This window comes from Pelmatolapia mariae, linkage group LG2, assembly GCF_036321145.2.
Source record: "Pelmatolapia mariae isolate MD_Pm_ZW linkage group LG2, Pm_UMD_F_2, whole genome shotgun sequence".
Classification (NCBI taxonomy): domain Eukaryota; kingdom Metazoa; phylum Chordata; class Actinopteri; order Cichliformes; family Cichlidae; genus Pelmatolapia; species Pelmatolapia mariae.
In genome coordinates this window covers 30,953,022-30,978,595 of record NC_086228.1, presented here as the reverse complement: position 1 = coordinate 30,978,595, position 25,574 = coordinate 30,953,022, and the positions used below count along the sequence as shown (strand labels likewise).

Sequence of the window (25,574 nt, the reverse complement as noted above, 5' to 3'; positions counted from 1 at the left end):
ATTATATGATAGAAAATGTTTATAATTATAACAATGTGAAATTGCTGCTTTAAATACTTTTATATATATTTTTAAAATGGTCCTGCCATCCACTTTTAGTCCTTTTTCGGACACTGAAATCAGAGGAAATGTTCCAAAAATTTGCTGATTTCAAAGTGAATGATCCCGATCTTTGTTTCCATAGCTCAGATTGGTCTGAGACATCATTCAGTTTCAGCCTGTGCCTCTAAGGAGCGTTCTGTCAGTGTCCTGTTCATTGTCCATTTCTATCATAATGCACGCACTTTGATTTCCATGTAGTTAAACATTGAACAACAATGTTCTTCCAACTTACGTTTTTCCCACATCAGAGTTCAGAGGTGGACTCAATAATATTAATAACAGACAATCATAGGGTCCTGCTGTTGTCCACACTGTTATAGTTATTACAAAAATACAGGCTGAAATATATAGATAGGAGCAGCTAAGAGAAGAAGAAATGTGCTGAAACTGTCAGAAAGGAGATTTATTTGTTTCCATTTTACACGTGTGTTAGCAGCACAGCAAACACAGTGAAGCCAGTTAACCTCAAAGTCCACCAGTCACAGTGGACACAGAACAAAGCGGCACAACATTTGTTCAACTTTTATTACATTCTTTTTGGGTTACCATCATACTTGATCTTTGTTGTAATTTAACATTTACTTCAGCCTCCTTTAAATTTTATTCATGTGACATCAGGACAACATTCCAGGGAAAAATCGATCGAGTGCGTCCGCCTGACCCCGGCGTTCCCCCAGTGTTTTATCCCACATCTCGTACTCAATGTTTCTTTCAGCCCAGAAAAGTTCATGTGATCATCGAAAATTTAAGCATGAGCATCAAAATTACGAGAAAATAAAAAAGCGCCAGATTTCAACCAACTCCTAAGAATTTCAGGGACCTGTACAATCGTAACAATTTTCATCAAATATGCTAAAGTTAGTCCAAAATAAACTGGCCAATTCTGAGGAACCTCTCTGTGATTTCATATGGAATGGCTCGGGCTCGTGTATCACATCCAAGGTTGTGTCAGATAAGGAAGAGAAGTGGAATACAGCAGGACACTTGCAGCCTGGTGATACAGGACCAATAAAAACTGGAAAACACACAGTGCTATTAATGATTACCAGCAGTTATCAAACTGAAACTAGAGACCTGGATGTTTCTTTCACAGCCAACACATAACATTTTAAAACTGCTACAGTTTCAGTTATGCACGGTGAGGTTTGTTGCACACCTAGATCACACACCCTTATACAAACAGGAAGAGTCGTGCTCAGCTCCACCTTCTCTGAGGCTACCCTGTAAATGTCACACGTCGTGCCTCAGAAGAAAAGATCTCAGCTGCCACATTTAGAGTCGTGAAGGCAAACGTCCAGTCTGGCCTCCAGTGGCTAGTGCAGGTTGGGATACTTCACGCAGAATCTGTCAAAGGCATCATATATGGCCTGTCTGGAAATGAAACAGGTAACGTTAACATAGCAAAGGTGTCCATGACAGAAAAAAAAAAATCATATACATAAAAATGATGAAATGTGTGAAATACTGTGAGAGTGGATCATCTCAAACATCAGATTAACCAGACAACAGCCACAGTTTAACGAGTATTCTCAGACACGTTAAACCGTCCACAGCCAGAGTTATCTGTCTATATGTACCACGCCTGAATCAGGAAATGCAGCAGTCCAGACTGGAAGCCAGATGTGCGGCTGTGACACTTCTACAAACAACTTTGGCTCCTGTGAACAAGTTCTAGATTTTTCTTTGAATTTTACATCATATTTGATACTGTGGAGATATCATTCAGGTATTGACATCTAGTCTAAATTCATATTCATAATGAATGACACTCTGGTCCATAACGCTCATTGTATTGTTACTGATGTCAACTTTCTGCTATAAAACAGCAACGTTTCAAAACTAGAGCTTATAGAATAGAGGACATAAATATGGATTGTGTATTGCCAGCGAAATATTCTCAGATTTAGCATATTTTTGTGTGAGTATAGTTTAATTAATTCATTAGCCTCTCCGGGAATCGCTACCTTATCGTGGTGGAGGGGTTTGTGTGTCCCAGGGATCCCAGGGGCTATGTTGTCTGGGGGTTTTTGCCCCCTGGTAGTATGGCATTATTTTTGTGCCACTATTCTGAGCGCACGTAAAATAAATTTGAGTGCACGTAAAAAAGAGTTTGCAGGTGCAAGTGTTGCATTTTGAGGAGAAATGTATTTTGAGCGAAGAAAAGCTGAATTTGAGTGAACAAAATTCATTGCTGCGTGCAAAAAATGTATTTCAGTGTTTGCTATTATCCACACACACACACAATAGCAGCCCCTCTCGCTCAGTTTTTGCATTTGCGCTTGCTCGCAATGTGTTGCTTGCGCTCTCAACATTTCTGCCCGTGCGCGCTCAACTCTTTCTGTACACCGTTATATTTGTGCCACAAAACCAGCCAATCACAGACTTGGATACAAAAAAAATCTGATTGGCTGTTCTGGTCTCCAATCAGCTCGAAATGACGAAATGCAATATCCCAGAATCCATTTCATCCAAAACTCAAACGAGGCAGTGGCGGAGGAACACAGAGTGGCGGAGTTTGAAATATTACTCTTTCTGGGTCACAAAATAAACTTTTAAGATATTTTCATGTGAGAATGGTGCTGTGTAAACTTCTAATATCTGCTCGATTTATCAAGACATCACATATTTGCACAAGTGCTCTAACGTTTTCGGAGACGCCTGTTACCCACCAGCTGACTGGGTGGTCACTCAGGTTAAACATGATATATAAGGCTGAACTGACAAAAAATCACCGACTACACCACCAGGTATTATAGGAAAAACCATAAAGCCTTTGAACTAAAACAAACGCTGTTGTGACAGTGATGTACACTGTCTTGTTGGTATATATGTATGATTTGTATCAGCTCCATGTTTCCCTCTCACCACATATCCAAACCGGTATCATGACCAGCAGCTTCTACAGCTGTGGCTCCAGCAAACATCAGCTGATCCTAGAAAGTAATATTAAATAAATTCTAACAACAGCTGATCAAGCTTGAACGTGCTGCTGTTGTTTAGCGCGACATCCGCTGGTTTCCTCTTTCTGGCGCAAAGTGGGCGATAAACAAACAAGAGAGACGATCAGCTGATCATTGATCAGTTTCATGATTGAAGTAGCAACAGGAGAGGGAGGGGGGAGAATGAGAGAAGAAGAGACAGCCGTGCAACGTAAAGACAGAATAACTTCAGCTTTGTGTCTTATTCATTCTAGCTGAAGTACGGGACAAAATGCGTTCCTTTTCCCCTCAATACGGATGTATTGTAATTGGTCCAGCCCAGAGTTGATCATGACCAATTGGCTAATCCATCTTTCATTGTTTATACCCTTACAAAAACAAACAAACATAAAAATGAAAAATCACCATCGGCCCACCGGGCAAATGTCCGGTATGCCCAATGGCCAGTCCAGCTATGCGGTCAGCTGGTGGGTAACAGGCGTCTCCGAAAACGTTAGAGCACTTATGCAAATATGTGATGTCTTGATAAATCGAGCAGATATTTGAAGTTTACACAGCACCATTGCATTTCGTCATTTCAAGCTGATTGGAGACCAAAACAGCCAATCAGATTTTTTTGCATCCACGTCTGTGATTGGCTGGTTTTGTGGCACAAATATAACGGTGTACAGAAAGAGTTGAGCGCGCACGGGCAGAAATGTTGAGAGCGCAAGCAACACATTGCGAGCAAGCGCAAATGCAAAAACTGAGCGAGAGGGGCTGCTATTGTGTGTGTGTGTGGATAATAGCAAACACTGAAATACATTTTTTGCACGCAGCAATGAATTTTGTTCACTCAAATTCAGCTTTTCTTCGCTCAAAATACATTTCTCCTCAAAATGCAACACTTGCACCTGCAAACTCTTTTTTACGTGCACTCAAATTTATTTTACGTGCGCTCAGAATAGTGGCACAAAAATAACGCCATACTGGTAGGGTCTCCCATGGCAAATTGGTCCTGGGTGAGGGACCAGACAAAGAGCGATTCAGAAGACCCTTATGAGAAAAACATCGAGGGAACAGTTTACCCTGCCCGGGATAGGGTTACCGGGGCCCCGCCCTGGAGCCAGGCCCGGGGAGGGTGCCCGAGGGCGAGCGTCTGGTGGCCGGGCCTTAGTCCATGGGGCCCGGCCGGGCACAGCCCGAAAAGGGGACATGGGCCCATCCTCCTGCAGGCCCACCACTTACAGGAAGCGCCATAGGGGTCAGGTGCATTGTGTGCCGGGCGGCGGCCAGGAGCGGAGGCCCTGGCGGACTGATCCCCGGCTACCAAGACTGGCAATTGGGACATGGAATGTCACCTCTCTGGTGGGGAAGGAGCCTGAGTTAGTGCGTGAGGTTGAGAGGTACCGGCTAGATATAGTCGGGCTCACCTCTACGCATGGCTTGGGCTCTGGAACCAGTCTCCTGGAGAGGGGCTGGACTCTGTCTCAGTCTGGAGTTGCCCCTGGTGAGAGGCGGCGGGCTGGGGTGGGTATTCTAATATCCCCTCGGCTTCCTGCCGGTACGTTGGGGTTCTTCCCGGTGGATGAGAGGGTTTGTTCCCTGCGCCTTAGGGTCGGGGAACGGGTCCTGACTGTCATCTGCGCTTATGCGCCGAGTGGCAGTTCAGAGTACCCAGCCTTCTTAGAGTCCCTGGGTGGGGTGCTAGAAGGTGCTCCACCTGGAGACTCTGTTGTCCTGCTGGGAGACTTCAATGCTCACGTGGGTAACGACAGCGAGACCTGGAGGGGCGTGATTGGGAGGAACGGCCTCCCTGATCTGAACCGGAGCGGTGTTTTGTTATTGGACTTCTGTGCAAATCACAGTTTGGCCATAACGAACACCTTGTTCGAACATAAGAGTGTCCATAAGTGCACGTGGCACCAGGACGCTCTAGGCCGCAGGTCGATGATCGATTTTGTAATCGTATCACCAGACATGCGACCATATGTTCTGGACACTTGGGTAAAGAGAGGGGCTGAGCTGTCAACTGATCACCACCTGGTGGTGAGTTGGATCAGGTGGCGGGGGAGGACGCTGGACAGACCCGGTGCACCTAAACGTGTAGTGAGGGTGTGCTGGGAACGCCTAGCAGAGGCCCCAGTCCGCGAGATCTTCAACGCACACCTCCGGCAGAGCTTCAACAGCATTCCAAGGGAGACCATGTTCAGCGTCTCCATTGCCGAAGCTGCTGCATTGAGCTGCGGCCGCAAGGTGGTTGGTGCCTGCCGTGGTGGTAATCCCCAAACCAAATGGTGGACACCAGAGGTGAAGGGAGCCACCAGGCTGAAGAAGGAGTCCTATCGGGCTTGGTTAGCCTGTGGGACTCCGGAGGCAGCTGACAGGTATCGACAGGCCAAGCGGAATGCGGCTCGGGCAGTGGCTGAAGCAAAGACTCGGGTGTGGGAGGAGTTCGGAGAGGCCATGGAAAAAGACTTTCGGACTGCCTCGAAGAGATTCTGGCAAACCGTCAGGCGTCTCAGGAGGGGAAAGCGGTGCTCTACCTGCACTGTGTATAGTGCTGGTGGAGCGCTGCTGACTTCGACTGAGAAAATTGTCGGGCGGTGAAAGGAATACTTCGAGGACCTCCTTAATCCCACTGACACGTCTTCCGAGGAGGAAGCAGAGTCTGGGGATGAGGGGAATGACCCGCCAATTTCCGGAGGCAAGGTCACTGAGGCAGTTAAACAACTCCTTGGTGGCAGAGCCCCTGGTGTTGATGAGGTCCGCCCCGAGTTCCTGAAGGCTCTGGACGTTGTAGGACTGTCCTGGTTGACACGCCTCTACAATGTCGCGTGGAGATCAGGGGCAGTACCCCTGGACTGGCAGACCGGGGTGGTGGTCCCCATCTTTAAGAAGGGGGACCGGAGGGTGCGTTCCAACTACAGGGGGATCACACTCCTCAGCCTCCCTGGGAAAGTCTTGATGCATTCTCAATCATCCAGGAAAGTAAATCTTTCCTGGATGATTGAGAATGCAAGTGACTCTGAGTCTCTGAGACTTCTTCAGTCTCAGAGACTCAGAGTCACTTGGATGAGTGACGAAACGTTTCTCCCACAAAACGCAACGTCCAGATGAACAGAATCAACTTTTGGAGATCCCTGGGAAAGTCTATGCCAGGGTGCTGGAAAGGAGAGTTCGTCCGCTAGTCGAACCTCGGATACAGGAGGAACAATGCGTTTTTCGTCCTGGTCGCGGAACACTGGACCAGCTCTTTATCCTCTCAAGGATACTTGAGGGTGCATGGGAGTTTGCCCAACCAGTCTACATGTGTTTTGTGGACTTGGAGAAGGCATTCGACTGTGTCCCTCGGGGTGTCCTGTGGGAGGTGCTGCGGGAGTATGGGGTGTCTGGCCCATTGTTACGGGCCATTCGATCACTATACAACCGTTGCAAGAGCTTGGTTCGCATTGCCGGCAATAAGTCGGACTCGTTCCTGGTGGGTGATGGGCTCCGCCAGGGCTGCCCTTTGTCACAGACTCTGTTCATAATTTTAATGGACAGGATTTCTAGGCGCAGCCAAGTGGCGGAGGGCTTTCACTTCAGTGGCCTCAGAATCTCATCTCTGCTTATCGTGGATGATGTGGTTCTGTTGGCTTCATCGGGTGATGGCCTCCAGCTCGCACTGGAGCGGTTCGCAGCCGAGTGTGAAGCAGCAGGAATGAGGATCAGCACCTCCAAATCTGAGGCCATGGTTCTCAGCCGGAAAAGGGTGGAGTGCCCACTCCGGGTCGGGGATGAGTCCCTGCCCCAAGTGGAGGAGTTCAAGTATCTCGGGGTCTTGTTCGCGAGTGATGGGAGAAGGGAGCCGGAGATCGACAGACGGATTGGTGCTGCGGCTGCAGTGATGCAGACGCTGCACCGGTCCGTCGTGGTGAAGAGGGAGCTGAGTGTAAAAGTGAAGCTCTCAATTTACCGGTCGATCTACGTCCCTACCCTCACCTATGGCCACGAGCTGTGGGTAGTGACCAAAAGAACAAGATCGGGGATACAAGCGTCGGAAATGAGCTTCCTCCGAAGGGTGGCTGGCCTCTCCCTTTAGAGATAGGGTGAGAAGTTCAGCCATCCGGGAGGGGCTCAGAGTAGAGCTGCTGCTCCTCCACATTGAAAGGAGCCAGCTGAGGTGGTTCGGGCATCTGACAAGGATGCCTCCTGGGCGCCTCCTGGGTGAGGTGTTCCGGGCATGTCCCACCGAGAGGAGGCCCCGGGGCAGACCCAGGACACGCTGGAGAGATTATATCTCTCGGCTGGCCTGGGAACGCCTTAGTGTTCCCCCGGATAAGCTGGAGGAGGTGGTTGGGGAGAGGGAGGTCTGGGCTTCTCTGCTTAGGCTGCTGCCCCCGGGACCCGGCCCCGGATAAAGCGGATGAAGATGGATGGATGGATGGATAGTTTAATTAGGCATAAATGAGAAACTTAACAAAAAATACCTTTTTGATCCTTTTCAACACTATAACTTTACCTGAATATATTCTGTTTAAATAGGTATGCACTGATGTGTCCTCCTTTCAGATATCTGACTTCACAGCCTGGCCAGATCTCCTGCAGACTGAGGACTCCTGTTCGGGGCACATATGCATCCTCTTTGGCCTGGACGACAATGATGAGACTGGTATCTACAGGAACTGCAGCAGAGAGGGAAAACACAGGGACATCTACAGTCACAACATTTCTTTCACTTTTGTGCAAAAAACATGCAAATTTTATCTGCCAGAAGAGGGTGGTAGACACAGCAGGAACCGTGAGCTGTTAAACATTACTGAAGATCAGCTGGGTCCTCTCCAGTCTGATTAAAGGCCAGGTGGAGGAGCCGATGATGACCTTTGCAATCTGAATGCATCCTCTCACCTCACACCTTCTTATATAAGCCAGGACGAAGGTCATCCTATTTCCCTAATGATTCCGTCATAGTGTTCTAGCGTCACAATGATAATCCTGGTGAATGATTACAATCACTGCGTTGTTCATTCAGCAGCAGAATTTATCTTCTATGCCTTTTGATGGTGGTCCTCTTCAGTATCAAACATTCAATAAATCCTTTGAACACAATATTAAAAGTAAAAATAATCATGCTGGAGATTGTGTACTGTTCCAAGTAAATAGAGATAAAAGGACAGCCAAAAGAGCTCGTAAGGAACTGTCTACATATGGCCCAAGGAACGAGGACACAGGTGGGACAAGTCTCTATTTTAGCAATGAGCATACAATTGCCACTTCATATGTAAAATCGGATTAAACATAGGCTCTACAGGTCCGAAAAATACGGTGCTGAGTTTCTCTAATCTGAGTTGAACATCGTTTTTCATCCTTTTTCATGAGCTCGTTGATGTGCGAGTCTCTTAATTCTTTTCACACTTGGCTGGTATTCCTTCTAATATGGTTTCAATTTTACAAGCCAATGCCTTCGTGGTGTCATTGTAGGGCTGCTCAATTAATCGAATTTTCGATCTCGATTACGATCTGGGCTTTCAACGATCGTTAAAAATGACTGAGCCGATTATTAGCACCTCCCTCGTGCTTTACTCTCGCGAGGTGGCAAATCGAGCGCACCTCTCTGCGTTTCGAACACGCGTCACATCAATTAAGAGTACCCGCGGAAAGCTAAGCAGACGTTATTTGGAGAGGAGAGGATAATGGCTGCTAAAGAAAGAATGCCGTTGGTTGAAAAGCGAGGTAAAACTACTTCAGTTGTGTGGAAACATTATGGGTTCGCGGAGTCAGACGTGGATCAAGTCGATATAGTGTGTAAACTTTGCTACGGTGTCGTAGCTGCACCACAGGGCAACACTACAAATTTATTCAATCATTTGAAGACCGCTCACAAAGTGACATACGATCAAACAATGAAGGAGCATAGAGAAAAACTCTCAACAACACCTGCTTCATCCTCACAGACTTCCATTCACGCTACCCTGTACAACGTGACTAAATATCCCACCAGCTCCCAGAGACACAAGGAGATAACAAACGCGGTAACGTTTTCCTCGCCAAAGACCACTGCTCAATTAACACAGTGAACAAGCCCGGCTTTAAGAAACTAATCAACACTTTGGACAAACGATATAACTTGCCATCTCGTCACTATTTTAGTCAAGTGGCGATTCCCGCTTTATATGATGAGCGTCATGATGGTGTCGCAAAGGAAGTGGCTACAGCCCAATATTTTGCCACCACAACGGACCTGTGGTCAAGCCGCACCATGGAGCCGTATTTGAGCCTCACGGTACATTTCATTGACATGGATTTCAACATGAAAACGAAATGTCTCCAGACATCATTTTTCCCAGAAGACCACACAGGGCAGAACATAGCTGCAGGTCTGAAGCAAGCACTGGCTACGTGGGATCTGGAGGAGAGTAAACTCTCATACTGGCTGCAGAACTGAATGGCTGGATGAGGCTCCAGTGCTTTGGGCACAGATTACATTTGGCCATAGGTGAGTAGACCTAATTCCTACTGAATATGATGCATAATGTGATTTTCTTTCAATAAGTATACAACATAATGCTTCGAATGAATATAATATATACAAAACGATTTAAATTCAGAGATACTTTTATTCATTCTCACAGTCATACACATTTTCTATGAATTATACAAACACATAAATAAGCTACCATCACTTTTTCTTATTCATTCACACTCAAGGAAATGACAATCATCATCCTGATAATGCTTGTTTATATTTTTTATGTTTTTATAGAAAGAGCCATGAAAGATCACAGGATTGAGCGTGCAGTGGGGGTCTGCAAAAAAGTGGTCAGCACCTTTTCATTCAGTTGGAAAAAAAAGAGAGAGCTGAAAAAGGCACAGATAGACCTCAAACTGCCAGACCACTCCTTAAAGACTGAATGTCCAACCAGATGGGGATCTAGGCAGGCCATGGTTTCCAGAGTCCTTGAGCAGCAGAAGGCCATTGCCCATGTCCTCTCCCAAGACAAAGGAACCAGGCACCTCATCCCCTCGTGGCAGGACACTGATGTCCTTGAGGCCATCAACAAGACCCTGGGACCTTTGGTTGAATTCACTGATGCACTTTCTGGAGAGAAATATGTCAGTGTGTCTTTTATAAAACCAACACTCCACCTATTTAACAACTCAATCTTGGCTGAGCAAGATGATGACACAGACCTCTCAAAATGCATCAAGAGGAGAATACTGGAGTACCTAAATGAAAAGTATGGTGACTCACCAACACAAGAGTTGCTTGACATGGCCACTGTCCTGGACCCAAGGTTCAAACTGAGATATGTAAGCGAGGTCAGCCAAGAGACAATAAAAGCCAGACTGACAATGGAAATGAAGTCCATCATGGTATTTATAAAGAATCTATCTATCTATCTATCATTATTTATAGTAATTATTTAAGGATTGTATTTTAGAATGCCAAACCTGAGACAGATAAAACTGGTTCCTCATTCTGTGTTGCTGTCATTTTATGTTTGTCCCATTAAAGGAGGCTGCAGTGATGGGGACACCCGTTGGTAACACGGAGGTTGCTGATGATGGTGCATCAAACCAAAAGAAGAGGAAAAAGGGCCTAAGCAGCTTCTTTAAGGCCCCTCACGGCACAGCTCCAGGTGCAGAACATGCTCTTCAACTGGACCAGGCCATAGCTTTTGAGCTTCAGGCCTACCTCCAGGCAGGGACCCTGGACACAGAGGAAGACCCACTGGGGTGGTGGAAGCTATCACAGAACCTCTTCCCACGACTCTCCATCCTGGCAAAGAAATATCTTTGCATCCCAGCCACAAGTGCCTCATCAGAAAGGGTCTTCAGCACTGGTGGAAATGTTGTCAACTGCCTGCGTGAATCCCTGAAGCCTGATCATGTCAATAGGCTGGTGTTTTTGGCTAAAAACCTTTGAAAGGTTGCAGGAACCATGTTTTGTTGAGCCATTTTGAGATTGTATGGGACTCGAGCCTACTAGTTTTTATTTATTTCTTATAAAAGGTACTACTTTCAGTGTTTAATTTTATTTTTGTTCAGGCAGCAACTTTAGTTGACATACCTCAATGTCAGTTTGATGCAATTGTGCATTTTGTGGCTACACAGCTTGCCTTGATGTTTGGTTATTTGTATGCATAAATATTATGCAGTAGTTTAAAGTTGAAACATTAATGTTTACATTTTTTATTTATTTTTTATATTGCAAACATTTGCACGGTTATCATTCACTCACTCACTATATTCACTCACTCATTGTGCCATGCTCCAGTATCCACACTTTAATGGCAACAAACAAACCAGTATGACCATCACAACTTTGTCAGTAACGCGACCTTCAATTCATCAAACGTCAGCAGCCAACACTTTTATCACAGCATCAGCTCTTTATTATCACCGCCAACAACCAAGCGCTCGCATCACATGCCAACTCTAACGATCCCCGATGGATAAGCGACGCCACCTGCAACCTTATTGGTCAAAACCATTTCTGACGGCTGTGATGTGCTGCTGACAACAACCATATACATTTGTGTTATATACTGGGATATGTATAATTGAGCTACTTGTATATATATTTTGTAACTTTGTAATATGTTGTATTACTTAACGCAGTTTATCCAGCTACTGTTCTTCATGTCTTGGAGCAACTCTGACCACAGGGATTAATTAAGTGTTGTGATTCTTCGCTTGCTCTTGTTTAAGCAGAGGTGTAATCATTCACTGCAGCACTCACCAGAGAAGTTGGCCATGTGTGTACACTCATCCATCACTCCCTTCATGAAACTTATAGATTCTTTGTGTAAAGATGGCCGACAACATTCGGCAGGATCAGTCTTTCTCCCGTGTGTGTTATATCCACTAAGAGTTCTAAGGAGACAGAAAAAATGACCATGTAAAAACTGTTTTATGTCCCTTAATAATGAAACATTCTCACTAGGGATAAGACTTGCTTATTCTGATTCCATTATCAATATCACTTCCACAAATTCATTGCATCCTTCGGTCAAATGTTTGTGGCTGTGGAACCTGCCTGCAGAAGCTTGTCACACTTGATCAAGTTATTATTTTCCCCACTGTATATCATAGTGCACTGTATATCATAGTGCACTGTATATCATAGTGCACTGTATATCATAGTGCACTGTATACTATAGTGCACTGTATATCATAGTGCACTGTATATCATAGTGCACTGTATACTATAGTGCACTGTATATCATAGTGCACTGTATACTATAGTGCACTGTATATCATAGTGCACTGTATATCATAGTGCACTGTATACTATAGTGCACTGTATATCATAGTGCACTGTATATCATAGTGCACTGTATACTATAGTGCACTGTATATCATAGTGCACTGTATATCATAGTGCACTGTATACTATAGTGCACTGTATATCATAGTGCACTGTATACTATAGTGCACTGTATATCATAGTGCACTGTATATCATAGTGCACTGTATACTATAGTGCACTGTATATCATAGTGCACTGTATACTATAGTGCACTGTATACTATAGTGCACTGTATATCATAGTGCACTGTATATCATAGTGCACTGTATATCATAGTGCACTGTATACTAGAGTGCACTGTATATCATAGTGCACTGTATACTATAGTGCACTGTATATCATAGTGCACTGTATACTAGAGTGCACTGTATATCATAGTGCACTGTATACTATAGTGCACTGTATATCATAGTGCACTGTATATCATAGTGCACTGTATATCATAGTGCACTGTATACTATAGTGCACTGTATATCATAGTGCACTGTATATCATAGTGCACTGTATACTATAGTGCACTGTATACTAGAGTGCACTGTATATCATAGTGCACTGTATATCATAGTGCACTGTATATCATAGTGCACTGTATATTATAGTGCACTGTATATCATAGTGCACTGTATATCATAGTGCACTGTATACTATAGTGCACTGTATACTAGAGTGCACTGTATATCATAGTGCACTGTATATCATAGTGCACTGTATACTATAGTGCACTGTATACTATAGTGCACTGTATACTAGAGTGCACTGTATATCATAGTGCACTGTATATCATAGTGCACTGTATATCATAGTGCACTGTATATTATAGTGCACTGTATATCATAGTGCACTGTATACTATAGTGCACTGTATACTAGAGTGCACTGTATACTATAGTGCACTGTATACTAGAGTGCACTGTATACTATAGTGCACTGTATACTATAGTGCACTGTATACTAGAGTGCACTGTATATCATAGTGCACTGTATACTATAGTGCACTGTATACTAGAGTGCACTGTATACTATAGTGCACTGTATACTATAGTGCACTGTATACTAGAGTGCACTGTATATCATAGTGCACTGTATACTATAGTGCACTGTATACTATAGTGCACTGTATATCATAGTGCACTGTATACTATAGTGCACTGTATATCATAGTGCACTGTATACTATAGTGCACTGTATACTATAGTGCACTGTATACTAGAGTGCACTGTATATCATAGTGCACTGTATATCATAGTGCACTGTATATCATAGTGCATTGTATATCATAGTGCACTGTATATCATAGTGCACTGTATACTATAGTGCACTGTATACTATAGTGCACTGTATACTATTAAGTTAATGCATTTCACACTTCTGCCCCTTTTTCACATTTTCCTAGCAAAATAGGAAAATGGAAATGGCTCAAGACTTTTGCACGATACTGGACGTCCATGTTTGTTGATACCGTAGCCATAAAGATTTGTACTGATGGAAACTGCATATTACTGTGCACTGTTTGAGCCATCTCCTTGATTATTTTTATTAATGGAATGACTTGATACTTTGTGACTGTGAAACATGCAACAGATGCTCAACCAGATGTTCGACAGCATCGTTCTTTCAAATCAGTAGCAAGTCTTAAAAGCCCAAACATACATGAAAAAAGCTGTACTCTTACAATGCATCATTAATGTGTGATTACACACGAGTTTCCTAAATTGTCTTACACGTCTGGTCCTACAAACACACACCTGTCATTGTTTACCAATCTCTGTGTAGAAATGTGAGTAAAAGACTGAAAAAAGTACAAATTGTTCGGCTGCAGTTCAGTTCATATAAACATTACTGAGGAAAACAATATGCAAAGCCACGCTCATCTGTGCGGGACAGAGGCAAAGCTAAGGTACCACACTCAGTTTGGAGTCAAAGACAGCATCTTCCCCTGGTTTAACAAATCAATTCAAAGTCCTTGCAAAGCAGTGAAAAATATGTCATCCTTTTTTTTTGTGATTCATGGTCCGTCTCACTTTCTTAGCCAAGAAACAGGCCAGCGAGCTGCCCAGCATATATGCTGGCTCTCCCCCTCTGTCAGCGTGGAGCCTCCTGTGACTGAACTGGATAAGTCATTTAAAAAAGAAAAAGAAGCAATGTCGACTAATAACTGGACAAAATGCAAATGTTATAACTCCAAAAATTCCAACACATTCAGCAGGTTTAGTTATCGAACACTCACGTTGGCAGAGTTTCAAAGTTTGCGCCAACACTGTTCCCCAGCGATAACAGATGCTCTGCTCCGTCTGTGGCCCCACCATAGTCACTTCCTCCGTCCACTCTGGTGTACTGGGTCACTGACAGTTTGTGGTCTTTAGACAGGTCGTGGAAATGCTCTTCCACATTCGTTAGAAGTTTGGGACCCATCTTAAAGGAATCAGCCTACCAGAAGTGGACACGCACCAAAAGATGTAGTGTAGTCATGTATGTGTTACACGTATGACACAAGACCAAACACCAAAAAAACAACAAGCGCACAGTTTCACAGTTTCACACTTAACTTCTTATTTTAGTAAATAAAGAAAAATTCAATCTTTGCAAAAAACATTTTACCAGCGTATTAGTGTGTGCAGAGGGAGCGATGAAAGGAATACACGGATACTTTTTCCAATCAGTTGTACTCATATTCACTCATACAGTTGTGAAAGTAATCTGAGTAATAGTCTGTACTCCTGTGAAACTGCAGGAACACATACCCCACAGTACTCCAGCAGCTTGATGATCTCCTCTTCATACCTCGAATTAATTGCGTATTGCTTCTCCAGCTGTGTCCAGTTCACTGCTTTACTCAGCACACCCTACACACACACACGCACACACACGCACGCACACACACACACACACACACACACGCACACACCTTTTCATTGTTGCAGTCTTCCACTCATCAACATTCTCACATAAAACCTGACATGTGTTTTCTTAGATTTCTCAAACAATAAAATCAATTTCAGTCATTAACTGTTCCTCCTGCTCAACAAATGATCAAAATGCAGATAAACATACAACTTTAAAGTCTTCACCACAAATAAACTCTTGAAAGATCAATAAATGTCAGATCAACCAGACTCAGTATTATACAGTCTTATCTGATTTTGATAAATTGAAAAAATTTGACTCCCAGTTTCAGCTGCATTCAGACTCTGAACCATGAATTTAACACTAGTATTGGATCAGTAACATCAGCTTTGCATAGCAGAAACAGTATGATATGAATAATAAGTGAATGTGTCCTTATAGATGTACAGCAGGTAGAACTGCTCCTTACCGTGGTGAACACACTGGAGGCTGTGGACCAGGACAAACAGGGAATCAGAGGGATGGGTTTGGGCCAGTTGGTCACTGCCAGGGACGCCATCTGGACACAAAGACACACAAGTGACACACTTTAGAGAGAGATAACATTGGGCTTGCAAGTTTCTTTCCCCAAATGAAACCAAGATGCTGCTCTGTCCCACTTTACTAACTCGGAGGCTTATTCTGTTGAAGTGGAAGCTTCCCCACCCCCCAACTCATGACCATTGGGTGAGGGATGTACTCTTTAACTTAAAGTTAGAAAAACTTAGATTCTCTCAAAGGTTCTATTAGGAAATGTAACAAAACCTGGAAATCATTTCTCTTACTGGTGGACACCATTACTTTACTTCCTGAGACTGAAGTGAACTGAGCGAGGCTACATTATAAAGTTTGGGTTTTTTTATTTTATCTTATTTTTACTTTATTTATTTATCTATTTATTTTTTTCCTTTTGTTTTGTTTGGTCCTTTTTTGTTATGCTTGTTATGTGTATGGGTCTTGAGATAATTTTTATTTTCCTTTTGCGCAGAGACTGGATCTCTGCAGTGTCTTGTCTAGTGTGGACCTGGCAGGGGGAGAATTCGGGATGGGGGTTGGGGGGGGTTGGAGGGTATAATGGACATACAATCAAGCTCGACTTTGCTGTTGCTAACTTTGTATGTCGTGGTTGAAATCAATAAAACAAAGTTGGAATAAGATGCTGCTCTGTCGTATAACAAGATCGATAACTAAACATTTAGTGGTAAAATGTTGTTTGACAACATTAACTGTTTATTGAATAAGCAAAATGTTTCTTTGACTTACATATCCTCCCATAGAGATGCCAGTCATTCCCAGGGGCCAGTATCCTTCTCTCTCCAGCCAACGAAGCAGTACTGTTGATTCCAGGATCAAAGCCCCGCCCATCACAAACAGGTCCGACACATTTTTTAGACTGGATCGTCTACAACACTCAAATGATATCTATATTCAATTTACAATACATTCATTTGAACTTTGAGAAAAATCGAGCCGTGTAGTCTGTTTTTATAACCACATCCAACAGCTCAGTGTGTTTCACACAAGTCTCGCTTTGTCAAATGAATCACCGTTTATAAACAAACAATGCTGAATATTGAAAACGACAGCCTTAGTGGTGCATTTAAAATATTAAATCCAACTTTCTCAAATGTAAATAAACCCAACCAGTGTTTGAATAAGCCCATAAATCTGATTTGGAAACATCGAAGACTTTTCATTTCTCAAGTTTCTGTCTCTTTTCTCCTTCTTGTTGCAAACATGGAAACTAAATGAGAATCTTTGGCTTTGTTGTATCACAAAGTTAAAAATCACTTTTTTTAAATCAACTAAATTTTCCAAACCAACAACCAAACTGGTTTTAATCGATCAAGTCAACTTACAGTTGGTCTCTGGGTTTTCGATAGCCATGTGAAGCATCAGTCAAGGAACATTCGCAGTAGACATTAAATAAAAACAACAATATGACACAGCTGTCTTCTAATCAGGTCACTGGATCGATTCCCAGCTCCTCTGATCTACAAGTGTCCTTGGGCAGGATAATGAATCGATGCATCCACTGAAGTGTGGACGTGTCTGTAACAGAAGTGCGGTATGAATATATGTCTGAACAGGTGAATGTGGCTCGTGGTGCACACACTGTTTACAAACAAGTTATTACAGGACAGAATTCAAACTTTCCACAGCATGTTTGTCATGTGCTTGTTTCATCATTACGTATTTCCAGCCCATCGTATTGGTTTGTACTCGCTGAGGGACTGAGTTTCCATGAAACCGCTCTGACTGTGAAATCAGTCACAAAGAGAGAATCAAATAAATGGAACAGTTTATATAAACAGTGTTTGTCATGAGTTACTTTGAAAGAAAGTTAACAACAAACGATGTTGTTGTTAAAGACAACAGAAGGATATAATAAGGGTTCTCCAGCAGTAATGAAGCCATTCCTGCCTCTTTGATCATGGGCCGAGCCATCAGGGTCCGCCGGCGCCAGAAGAACTACAGGTGATAGAAACACAAGGATAGAAACGACATTCCAAAGGTCATCATCACAGTGACATCTCCTGGATCCTACAGATTGTTGGGGTCAGTTTCCAGTGTTAACCACAGACTTTGACACCATTTATATATTAAATCTTCTCGTCTAACGCGTTTCTCTACTTCCACAGTAAATCTGGACCTTGAACCAAGTCTGCTGTTCAACTTTTGAGGATTTCTTGCAGTAACGTCAAAAACACAGTACAGGTTTTAGGTTTGAGGAATCATCTGGTCCCTAACAGCTTCTAAAATGATGTAAATACGACCTCAAATGAACAACAGCACTAAACATACTACACTCTTCTTTATAAGTCAGAGCTCTTCAGTTGATTTGAGGTCTGGACTGTGACGGGTCATTTCAGCTCGTCTGTTATAGATTTGCTTCTGTGCATGGGATCATTGTTCTGCTGCATGACCCAGCTGTGGTCAGGCTTCAGCTGCTGGACACACAGCCTCACATTTCAGTTAATGTTGTGGTATATAGAGGAGTGCATGGTCCCCAGGGTCTGTGTATCGATGCAGACACAGATCATCACCCCTCCACCTTTGTGCTCACTGTAATCGGTGGAGGCAGATGGCTGCTGGGTCTTTCCTCCTTGGCATTGTGTTAATAGACACCTTAATGCTCCAGACTAACAAACTGCTAAAACCTACATAGTTTTTTCACCCACTCAATCATAAAATGCCACGTGAGGTTTTGATCACCTAATTTTAGAACCACAGGGATTCACTACGATATAACCTGGGTTTCTTTGTGTCAGCTGACACAAGGCTTCCTTCCTCTGTGTGCATTCACATGAAGGGAGTTTTGACCCCTCATTGACTCTTCGTTTACACAAAAATGGATCCAGTGAGCGCTGTCTACTCCAGTTAGTGACATTATCAAAGCACACGGGATAGAAAACTGTAAAAAACACAAAAATATATAACAGTGCTGCTGCAAATAAAGACATGTGAGTTGGTCTTGCTGCAGAAAATATTAATGTTGTGATTTGATCATCACGAGCTCACGTCAGTGCACTCTGAGAGCTGCTGAGCATCAGAGCACATTTAAACATTACAGGTTACACTCTGTGTTTGGGACCTATAGCCTGATAATGGACGATATACTTGGTGATAAAAAGCTACTTTCTTTATATCCATGTGCTTTGTTTTTACATGATTGTGGGAGGGAAGTGAACACTGCTCGTTGTTATTTCAAAGGGAAACAAGATTTTCAGTACTCAGGCCTTTACTCCAGGGGTGTCAACCTCACTCGTGGGCCACATACGGCCCACTTTGATCTTAAATGGTCTGGACCAGTCAAACTCCCCTTCTGTCAGTGTAAAGAAGTTACAACTACAACTGTTTTTCTACTTGATAAAGAAAAAGCTGCTGTGGCAAAGACAGAAATCCATCAGCACAACTCTTTGGACATTGTTTTATTTTTTTGGTTTGGTATTATAAGTATTTGTTTCATAAGTGTTGTATAGGTTCTGTGGCGGATGCCTGGGAGCACATTCATATTAAAATAATGGTAAGAGTCTTACATGGTCTCCAGTCCCAGCTAAGTGGATACATACTGGTCTGTTCTTCTGCCATCTCTTAGGAACTATAAACTGGAACCTGAAACAACACAAACGATGAGACCCGCAGGTTTACAGGGAGCATTCCCACAGCATAAGTAGATCCTCTTCAAACATTTTCAACACAAACACAGCTTACATTTCAGCCCTAACAATTCATGTGGCTAGCTCCAAATTCAGCAAATACAACCTCAGATGGACAACAGAACATGACACATTAAACTATATCTTTATTTATTCAATAGAAATTAAGCCAAATTGCAGAAACACTCTTATTGTTTGTATAGGAGTTAAGAACATTTAAAACACCAGTGCTAGTCAAAAGTTGCTACTTAAAGCAGCACAATGCAAACGTTCCTCTGTCAGTCCGTGTCTGTGGTTTGTTGGAAGTGAAGGTACATCTTCTGCTGTTCAGGCAGTTATGAAGAACAGCTGTTGCATTAATGACAATGCAGCAGCTTCTTGGTGTGAATCGAAGTGTATTCTGAAAACGACTCCTCCAAACGTGCTCCACTAGACTCCTAGTGTGCATATGGCTGTAGCACCTTTGCTCAGGTGTAATTCGGTGCAAGTGTGGTGTAAACAAAAACTCTGAGCATACCCACTGTCACCAAGCAACAATAATGATCATCTCCTCTTCCAAACTGAGCACACAGTGATGAGTTAAAATCCAGGAATCATGAGTGACACCTTTCAAACATGAAACAATATTTGAAAACTGTAACTGGGGAGTGCATACACCCTGGACATTAATGGAAAACCAGTTCTTGGGATTCCTGTATTCCTCAGCATCTGGGATGGAGCGACATTTTGTGGTTCCACTGATGCAGCCAATGACTCCTGGAAAGTTCCCAAATTCATAGAACTTGTAATTAACTCAGGTTTCAGCATCTGGGAAGTTTATGTACTGTCTTCTCAATCCACAAATGGTCCTGCACTCTGTGAATGACACTGTTGGTTCACTGAGCTCCCATAAACCATAAACAGAAACCAGCTTCTCTGTGAAAGGTGCCAAAAAACATAAAGTTAAGAGCACCTGCAGACTTACTGGACTTACTGGGTGAAAGACTGGGTTCCAAAATGAAGTGATCTCCACATCATTTACTTTATGCATTCGAAAACGAGCTCGAAAACTGATGTCATCAAAAAGCTTCAGTGGATGACTTCTGTCAACAATTTGTTCTAGCAGACAGTATTCATTGATCATCTCTGAGATTCTCCAAGTAACCCATGTTATTCACCAAACAACATTAAATCTGAAGTTAAACCTGCCTGCTGGGAGGTTTTATTTAAACTTCAGTTTATGCCTGGACTAGCTCTGATCTTCCTCCAGTAAACAAGCTTAGTTTAGTCAGGAATAGGCTTAGTCTGGCACTGTTTTATACCGTGACTGAGGAAGCAGATTTCTGTTAGTCTGCATTGGCTGTTTAAATCTAGGACTAGCTTTAATCTCTGTCTGGGAACCCGCCCCTATAGACCGCCTCAAGTGCTCAGGTGGAGTAGATAAGCACTAGATAAGAACCAGTCCATTTACTGCTGCTACAAACAAGAATGGGTCGCTCTCAGGAGCTTAGTGATTTCCATCAAAGCACCATGACAGGATGTCACCTGTGTAACGAGTCGCTGCCATAGATTTCACAGTCAGCTGTTAGTGGTATTATAACAAAATGGAGCCATGAGGTGGATGGCTGGGTGACATTACACAGCAGGGTCAGCGGATACTCAGCTTCAGCTTCATTTTTGTTAAATAAATAATGACGGTGTAATTTCTGCACATCTGAGGTTGTATTTACCTGATTTGAAAAATTGGTAAGAACAAGATGTTTTTAACCATGTGCTGATATGCAAAACCTTAGAAGTGACAGAGGGTATATGTATCACGAGTTCAAGAAGTTTGAGGGTAAAAAATGCTGGAGAAAAGAAGGGAAATTAAACCGAACATTGTGTTGTGTCATTTTCTTGTTCCTGTTTTTATCTCGTCTTTCTCTAGCTGGTCATTGCATGCGTCTGCCGCTCTCTGAGCTTATTTTCCTGTAGCTATAACAGAAAATATTCTGAAAAAAAAACAGGTATTCAATGAATGTTTCAAGTTTAAAACAATAACTGAATAACTTTATTTTAAAAACCCCGTCTGTACGTTTGTAAGACCCTAAACCAGCATCCATTTGGCCCTCTGGACAAAGCACCACATCAAACTCGGAAACAACCCATTCTCTTGTCTATTCTCTGTCTCCTTTCTCTCTTTCATTGCAGTGGCAAACAATATCACATCTTGTACCTGGCCTTTATAGCCTCCTGTGGCAGGATCCCAGGAACCAAATGCTCCAGAGGAGAGATAAAGAAGCCCTCTTGGACATGACAGTCAGCAAGCTCCTCTGTCTGCACACAGACACACAAATAATAACTAATAACACAAAACAAAAACAAAACAGCACAAGAAGGAAAAGAGAGGAAATAAATGATGTACCTTGTTTATATAAACGGGATAGTCCTTAGGTACCAGAGACTTGCACTTCTCTCTGTCTCCAATTATCTTTCGAAACTCAAAGATTCTACAAAACAAACAGACGCATCAGTTTGCAGCTGAGGACGTGCTGATTCTCAGCCACGACCTGCTCCACTGTAAGCTGGAGGTTACCACCTGATGAAGTGTGGGCGAAGGCAGCTTGACCACCACTAGCTCTAGCTCTAGGAAATCACATGATAGGGTGGGGCTAGGTTTCACAATGACCTCACCCAAAACCCTGGCTGATTGTGACCCACACCCGTTTTCACGCCTTGGCTCGTGTGATTAGGTAGGTCCTAATCCACCCCCCAAGACCTCTTGGGGGGTCTCACTAATTTAGAAGATCATTTAGCCTAGAACAATATAAAAGTAATGATAAACCAACAATTATAAAAAAAAGCTAAGACCCCTTCCTGTTCATCACTGATTGAAGAACAATAAACCAACCCCAGCTACCTTACATAAGACTGACACTGATTGATCCAGAGTTAACTTCAACTATCACTTCCTCCAAACCATCAAGTCTATTAGATTTAATTCCTTCAAAGCTGCCCAAATAAGTACTACCATTAATTAATGCTTGAGTCTTAAATATGACCAGTCTATGCCACTGATGGGCTACGTACAAACCTTTAAGGTAGTAGTAATTAAACTGTCCATTACTCCTCCCAGCTCTCTTAGCTAATCATAGGCCAATCCTTCCTTTTAATTTCCAAAATTGTTGAAAGAGCAGCTGTGTGTCTGTAAAGCAGTTAACTGGTCATCAGCTACAGTACTGCAGAGAAACAGAGAATCATCTTTTCTTCTGTGGTTGGCTTCACTGTGTGGTTGAATTTAGCACAACTGTAGTACTCCCCGACAGGACACTTGCGCTGCACTTTGCTAAACGCAGGCGGGAAACCGTTACTGTATGGTGCAAGTATAGAAAACACTGGGTTTCAGAGCGCAGTGCATGCCCCGTCCTATGTGAAAGGGCCATGACAAGATGCTTCATACCTCTTGAGGTCTTCAGGCTTCCCCCATCCCCCAATAAAGAGTTTGGTGAGGAGCAGCCTTCGGTAGAATACATCCAGTCGGCTCACACCCATGGACCAGCCCCTGGCATCTACAAAGAGAAGGACATGCTTTATTCTGAAAGTGCTTACTTCCTGTAGGATTGTTAAGAACAGAAAATAACAAAAAATGTCAGATGCTAATACATCTTTGTTTGACAACTCCCCCAAAAAAGGTTAAACGAGTCGCTCTACGAACACCGATTCCCTTTGAGTCAGTCGTGTTCTGTCAGGACAAGCAAGGCAGGAAGCGCTTGAATGTCCAATGTAACAATAAGGATAAATGAAGACAAAGGAAATTTCAAATCTCACAGGAAACAGTAGTTTGCATCTGTTTTAAAAGCGTGTCTTTCTCACAGTGATAACAGCTGGAGCTCAGTAAGCTCAGAGGCCAGCAGTGTTTTTCTGGTGGTTTGTGCATGTACATTATGGATAAACCACTGGTCTATGACAGTAAACTGATGGGAGAGCAACCTGCGAGACAAGCTGCCAACGGGTCTGTTTTCACTGTCCTGAGATCAGTTATGACTAGTGCTTGGTATGGAAAAAAGCTAGCATTAGCAAGTAAATGAGCTTTAGTGATTTAGCATCGTAATAGACAAGTTTCTGTTTGCTAACCACTTGGCCAACATGATGATAAAGGGTGAAAAAGTTGTTAACTCCATTAGCTGACCATTATCGAACGTTTGGTCTAATAACACTGGAACGCTGAACAGCTGCTTGAGCACCACTTATATAGCTGCTTTGCCAACACTCCTAATTCTGTTTTTTTATTCCTATTTTAATTTCTCCTTGAATATACAGACAGCTAACCATGTCTGCTCAAAACTTTTAATTCAGGTTATTATATTGTTAATAATAATTTTTGAAAAATCAAGACTTACACACAAGCCCGTGTGTGACTGATTTAGGATATTTTCAGTGGAATATACATTGAGGTTCAGACTCTGCCAGCATTTAATGGCTGAATGTTAACTTGTGAACAAATTCAATATAAACAGTTGAGCATGCATCCTGCATTTAACAACTCGCTCTGAAACACATTTCATCCCATTTAAGTCTTAAAATAACTTCAGCCTAGTCTTCACTCAAACATGTGCCAGTTCCCTAATGTGACAGACCTTTTCTCAATCAGTGTGACTGATTACAGCATGAATGATGACCGCAGGAAAACTGGCTGACAAGCTGACATAAGCATTATCATCTACTGAGGCAGAGTTAGAAAGATTTAGACAAAACATTTTATTCTGAAAAAGTCTCTGTCCATATATATTGATGAGTGAATTATTGTAAAAGCAGTTATGTTAAGTACAAAAAAAGCAAACCAGATATAACAAAATAGCAAACTGTGCACTTTGGCAGTGACTTTATGAATGAGGAAAGAGTGTCAGAGAGCTGGTTCAGGTGCAGCAGGAAGGGATAAGTCAGGAAGAAAATCTGCCAGCGAGCATGTTACGTTCACATAGTCTGTCAGCCATCACCTCACACTTAACAGACTCGTTTTTAGCTACCTTCTTCCTGGAATAGGGCCCAGATCTCAGTCCAACAGAGTACATTTAAGATGTGACAGAACAGAGCTGCCAAGTAATCTGAAGATTGATGCAGATCTCCCATTACACTACACTGATGAAATGTATCACATTTCTCTTCATAAAGTGATATTTCCCCCGGCTGGTTGTATTGCCATTTGAAACTGAGCAGATATAAGAACATAAACAAATATATATATTTCATGTAGCTTCTCAACTCCAGCTCCTCTCGCGAGATTTGACAACACTGACATGAGCAGAGGTCGTCAGGGCGGTCTGGCGGCTGACTTGACCTAAAGCTTGATTAGTGCACATTTCTAACAGTGAGCCTTCAGAGAAAATACTTCCTCCACATACTCGGATCACAACGGGGCTTTAGTTTTAGACTTCAATCAAATCAGAACAAAACTGTCAGTTATGTACGGTACAATGACATGGTGACTAGTAATTTCCATTTACATGCATAACCATCACCTTTGTTACAGCATAAAACGCTATATTGTCTTCCACTGGTCGTTGTCGGTAATAACTGTAATAACAACAACAACACGCTGACAATATAACACAGAGACCAGCTGTACGACGGACACCCCCACGCTTTTCAACTTGCTGCTAGCTGTAAGTTAGCAAACTTCGCCTTAGTCATTCATTAGCGATAGTTTCAGACCATGCAAACACAGACAGGCTGTGTTTGATACAGATAGAAACAACAGCACTACCTCAGTCTGTACCCGAACGTATAGCTCTGTGGGTTTGCTCGCACGGCTAGCTGAGAGCTAAGGAAGGCAAATGTAGTGACTTCGTCAAGCTACTGAGAGGACTGGTCGCAATTTAAAGGAAAAAAAAACAGTCGGAACTTCCGGTGTTCCAGATTAACCGGTTTTCACGTTGTCTGATGTTTGTTAACGGTACAACCTGTCATAACAAGCTCCACGTTTTAAGTTTCAGATTCGCCACATTTTCGGAAGAAACTGAATTTTAAAAGACGCGTGTTTAGTTCGGAGTATCAAACATGACTTTTTAAAGATATAAATATTTTTTAAAAAATCTGTAAGATTATTATTATTATTGATAAAAAAATGAAATAAAAATAAGCGACTGTTCCCCGGACCATCAGAACCAAAGTTGGAGCAATGATCTGGGAAGGTTTCCCACACCTTCAGCTTCGCCGTACGTGTTAACACCTCCTCCCAGCCACTGACGGACCATCCAAG

The 25,574-nt window shown here is 42.9% G+C and overlaps 1 protein-coding gene across 1 annotated transcript; it reads right to left on the bottom strand.

The window, feature by feature from the left end:
* Window positions 1-484: 484 nt before the first annotated feature.
* Window positions 485-25,574, bottom strand: abhd18 (abhydrolase domain containing 18). Its single transcript, XM_063498545.1, has 14 exons — window positions 25,518-25,574; window positions 22,776-22,884; window positions 21,741-21,825; window positions 21,552-21,652; window positions 19,238-19,313; window positions 17,585-17,669; window positions 17,057-17,084; window positions 16,461-16,599; window positions 15,628-15,717; window positions 15,056-15,157; window positions 14,542-14,741; window positions 11,746-11,879; window positions 7,525-7,687; window positions 485-1,473 (listed from the first exon to the last, which is right to left on the bottom strand). The coding sequence occupies exons 1-14, from the start codon at window positions 25,567-25,569 to the stop codon at window positions 1,416-1,418; spliced, it is 1,422 nt and encodes a 473-aa protein (XP_063354615.1). The 5' UTR covers window positions 25,570-25,574; the 3' UTR covers window positions 485-1,415.

What these genes read in the sequence shown, in the direction of transcription:
- abhd18 (XM_063498545.1), bottom strand. Translation starts at nt 25,569, where the DNA reads ATGGTCCGTCAGTGGCTGGGAGGAGGTGTTAACACGTACGGCGAAGCT. An exon ending in ACTGCTGGAGAACCCTTATT is followed by an intron (nt 17,085 to 17,584) that starts ATATCCTTCTGT and finishes CTGATGCTTCAC; the next exon opens with ATGGCTATCGAAAACCCAGA. An exon ending in GCATCTCTATGGGAGGATAT is followed by an intron (nt 15,718 to 16,460) that starts GTAAGTCAAAGA and finishes CTTTGTGTCCAG; the next exon opens with ATGGCGTCCCTGGCAGTGAC.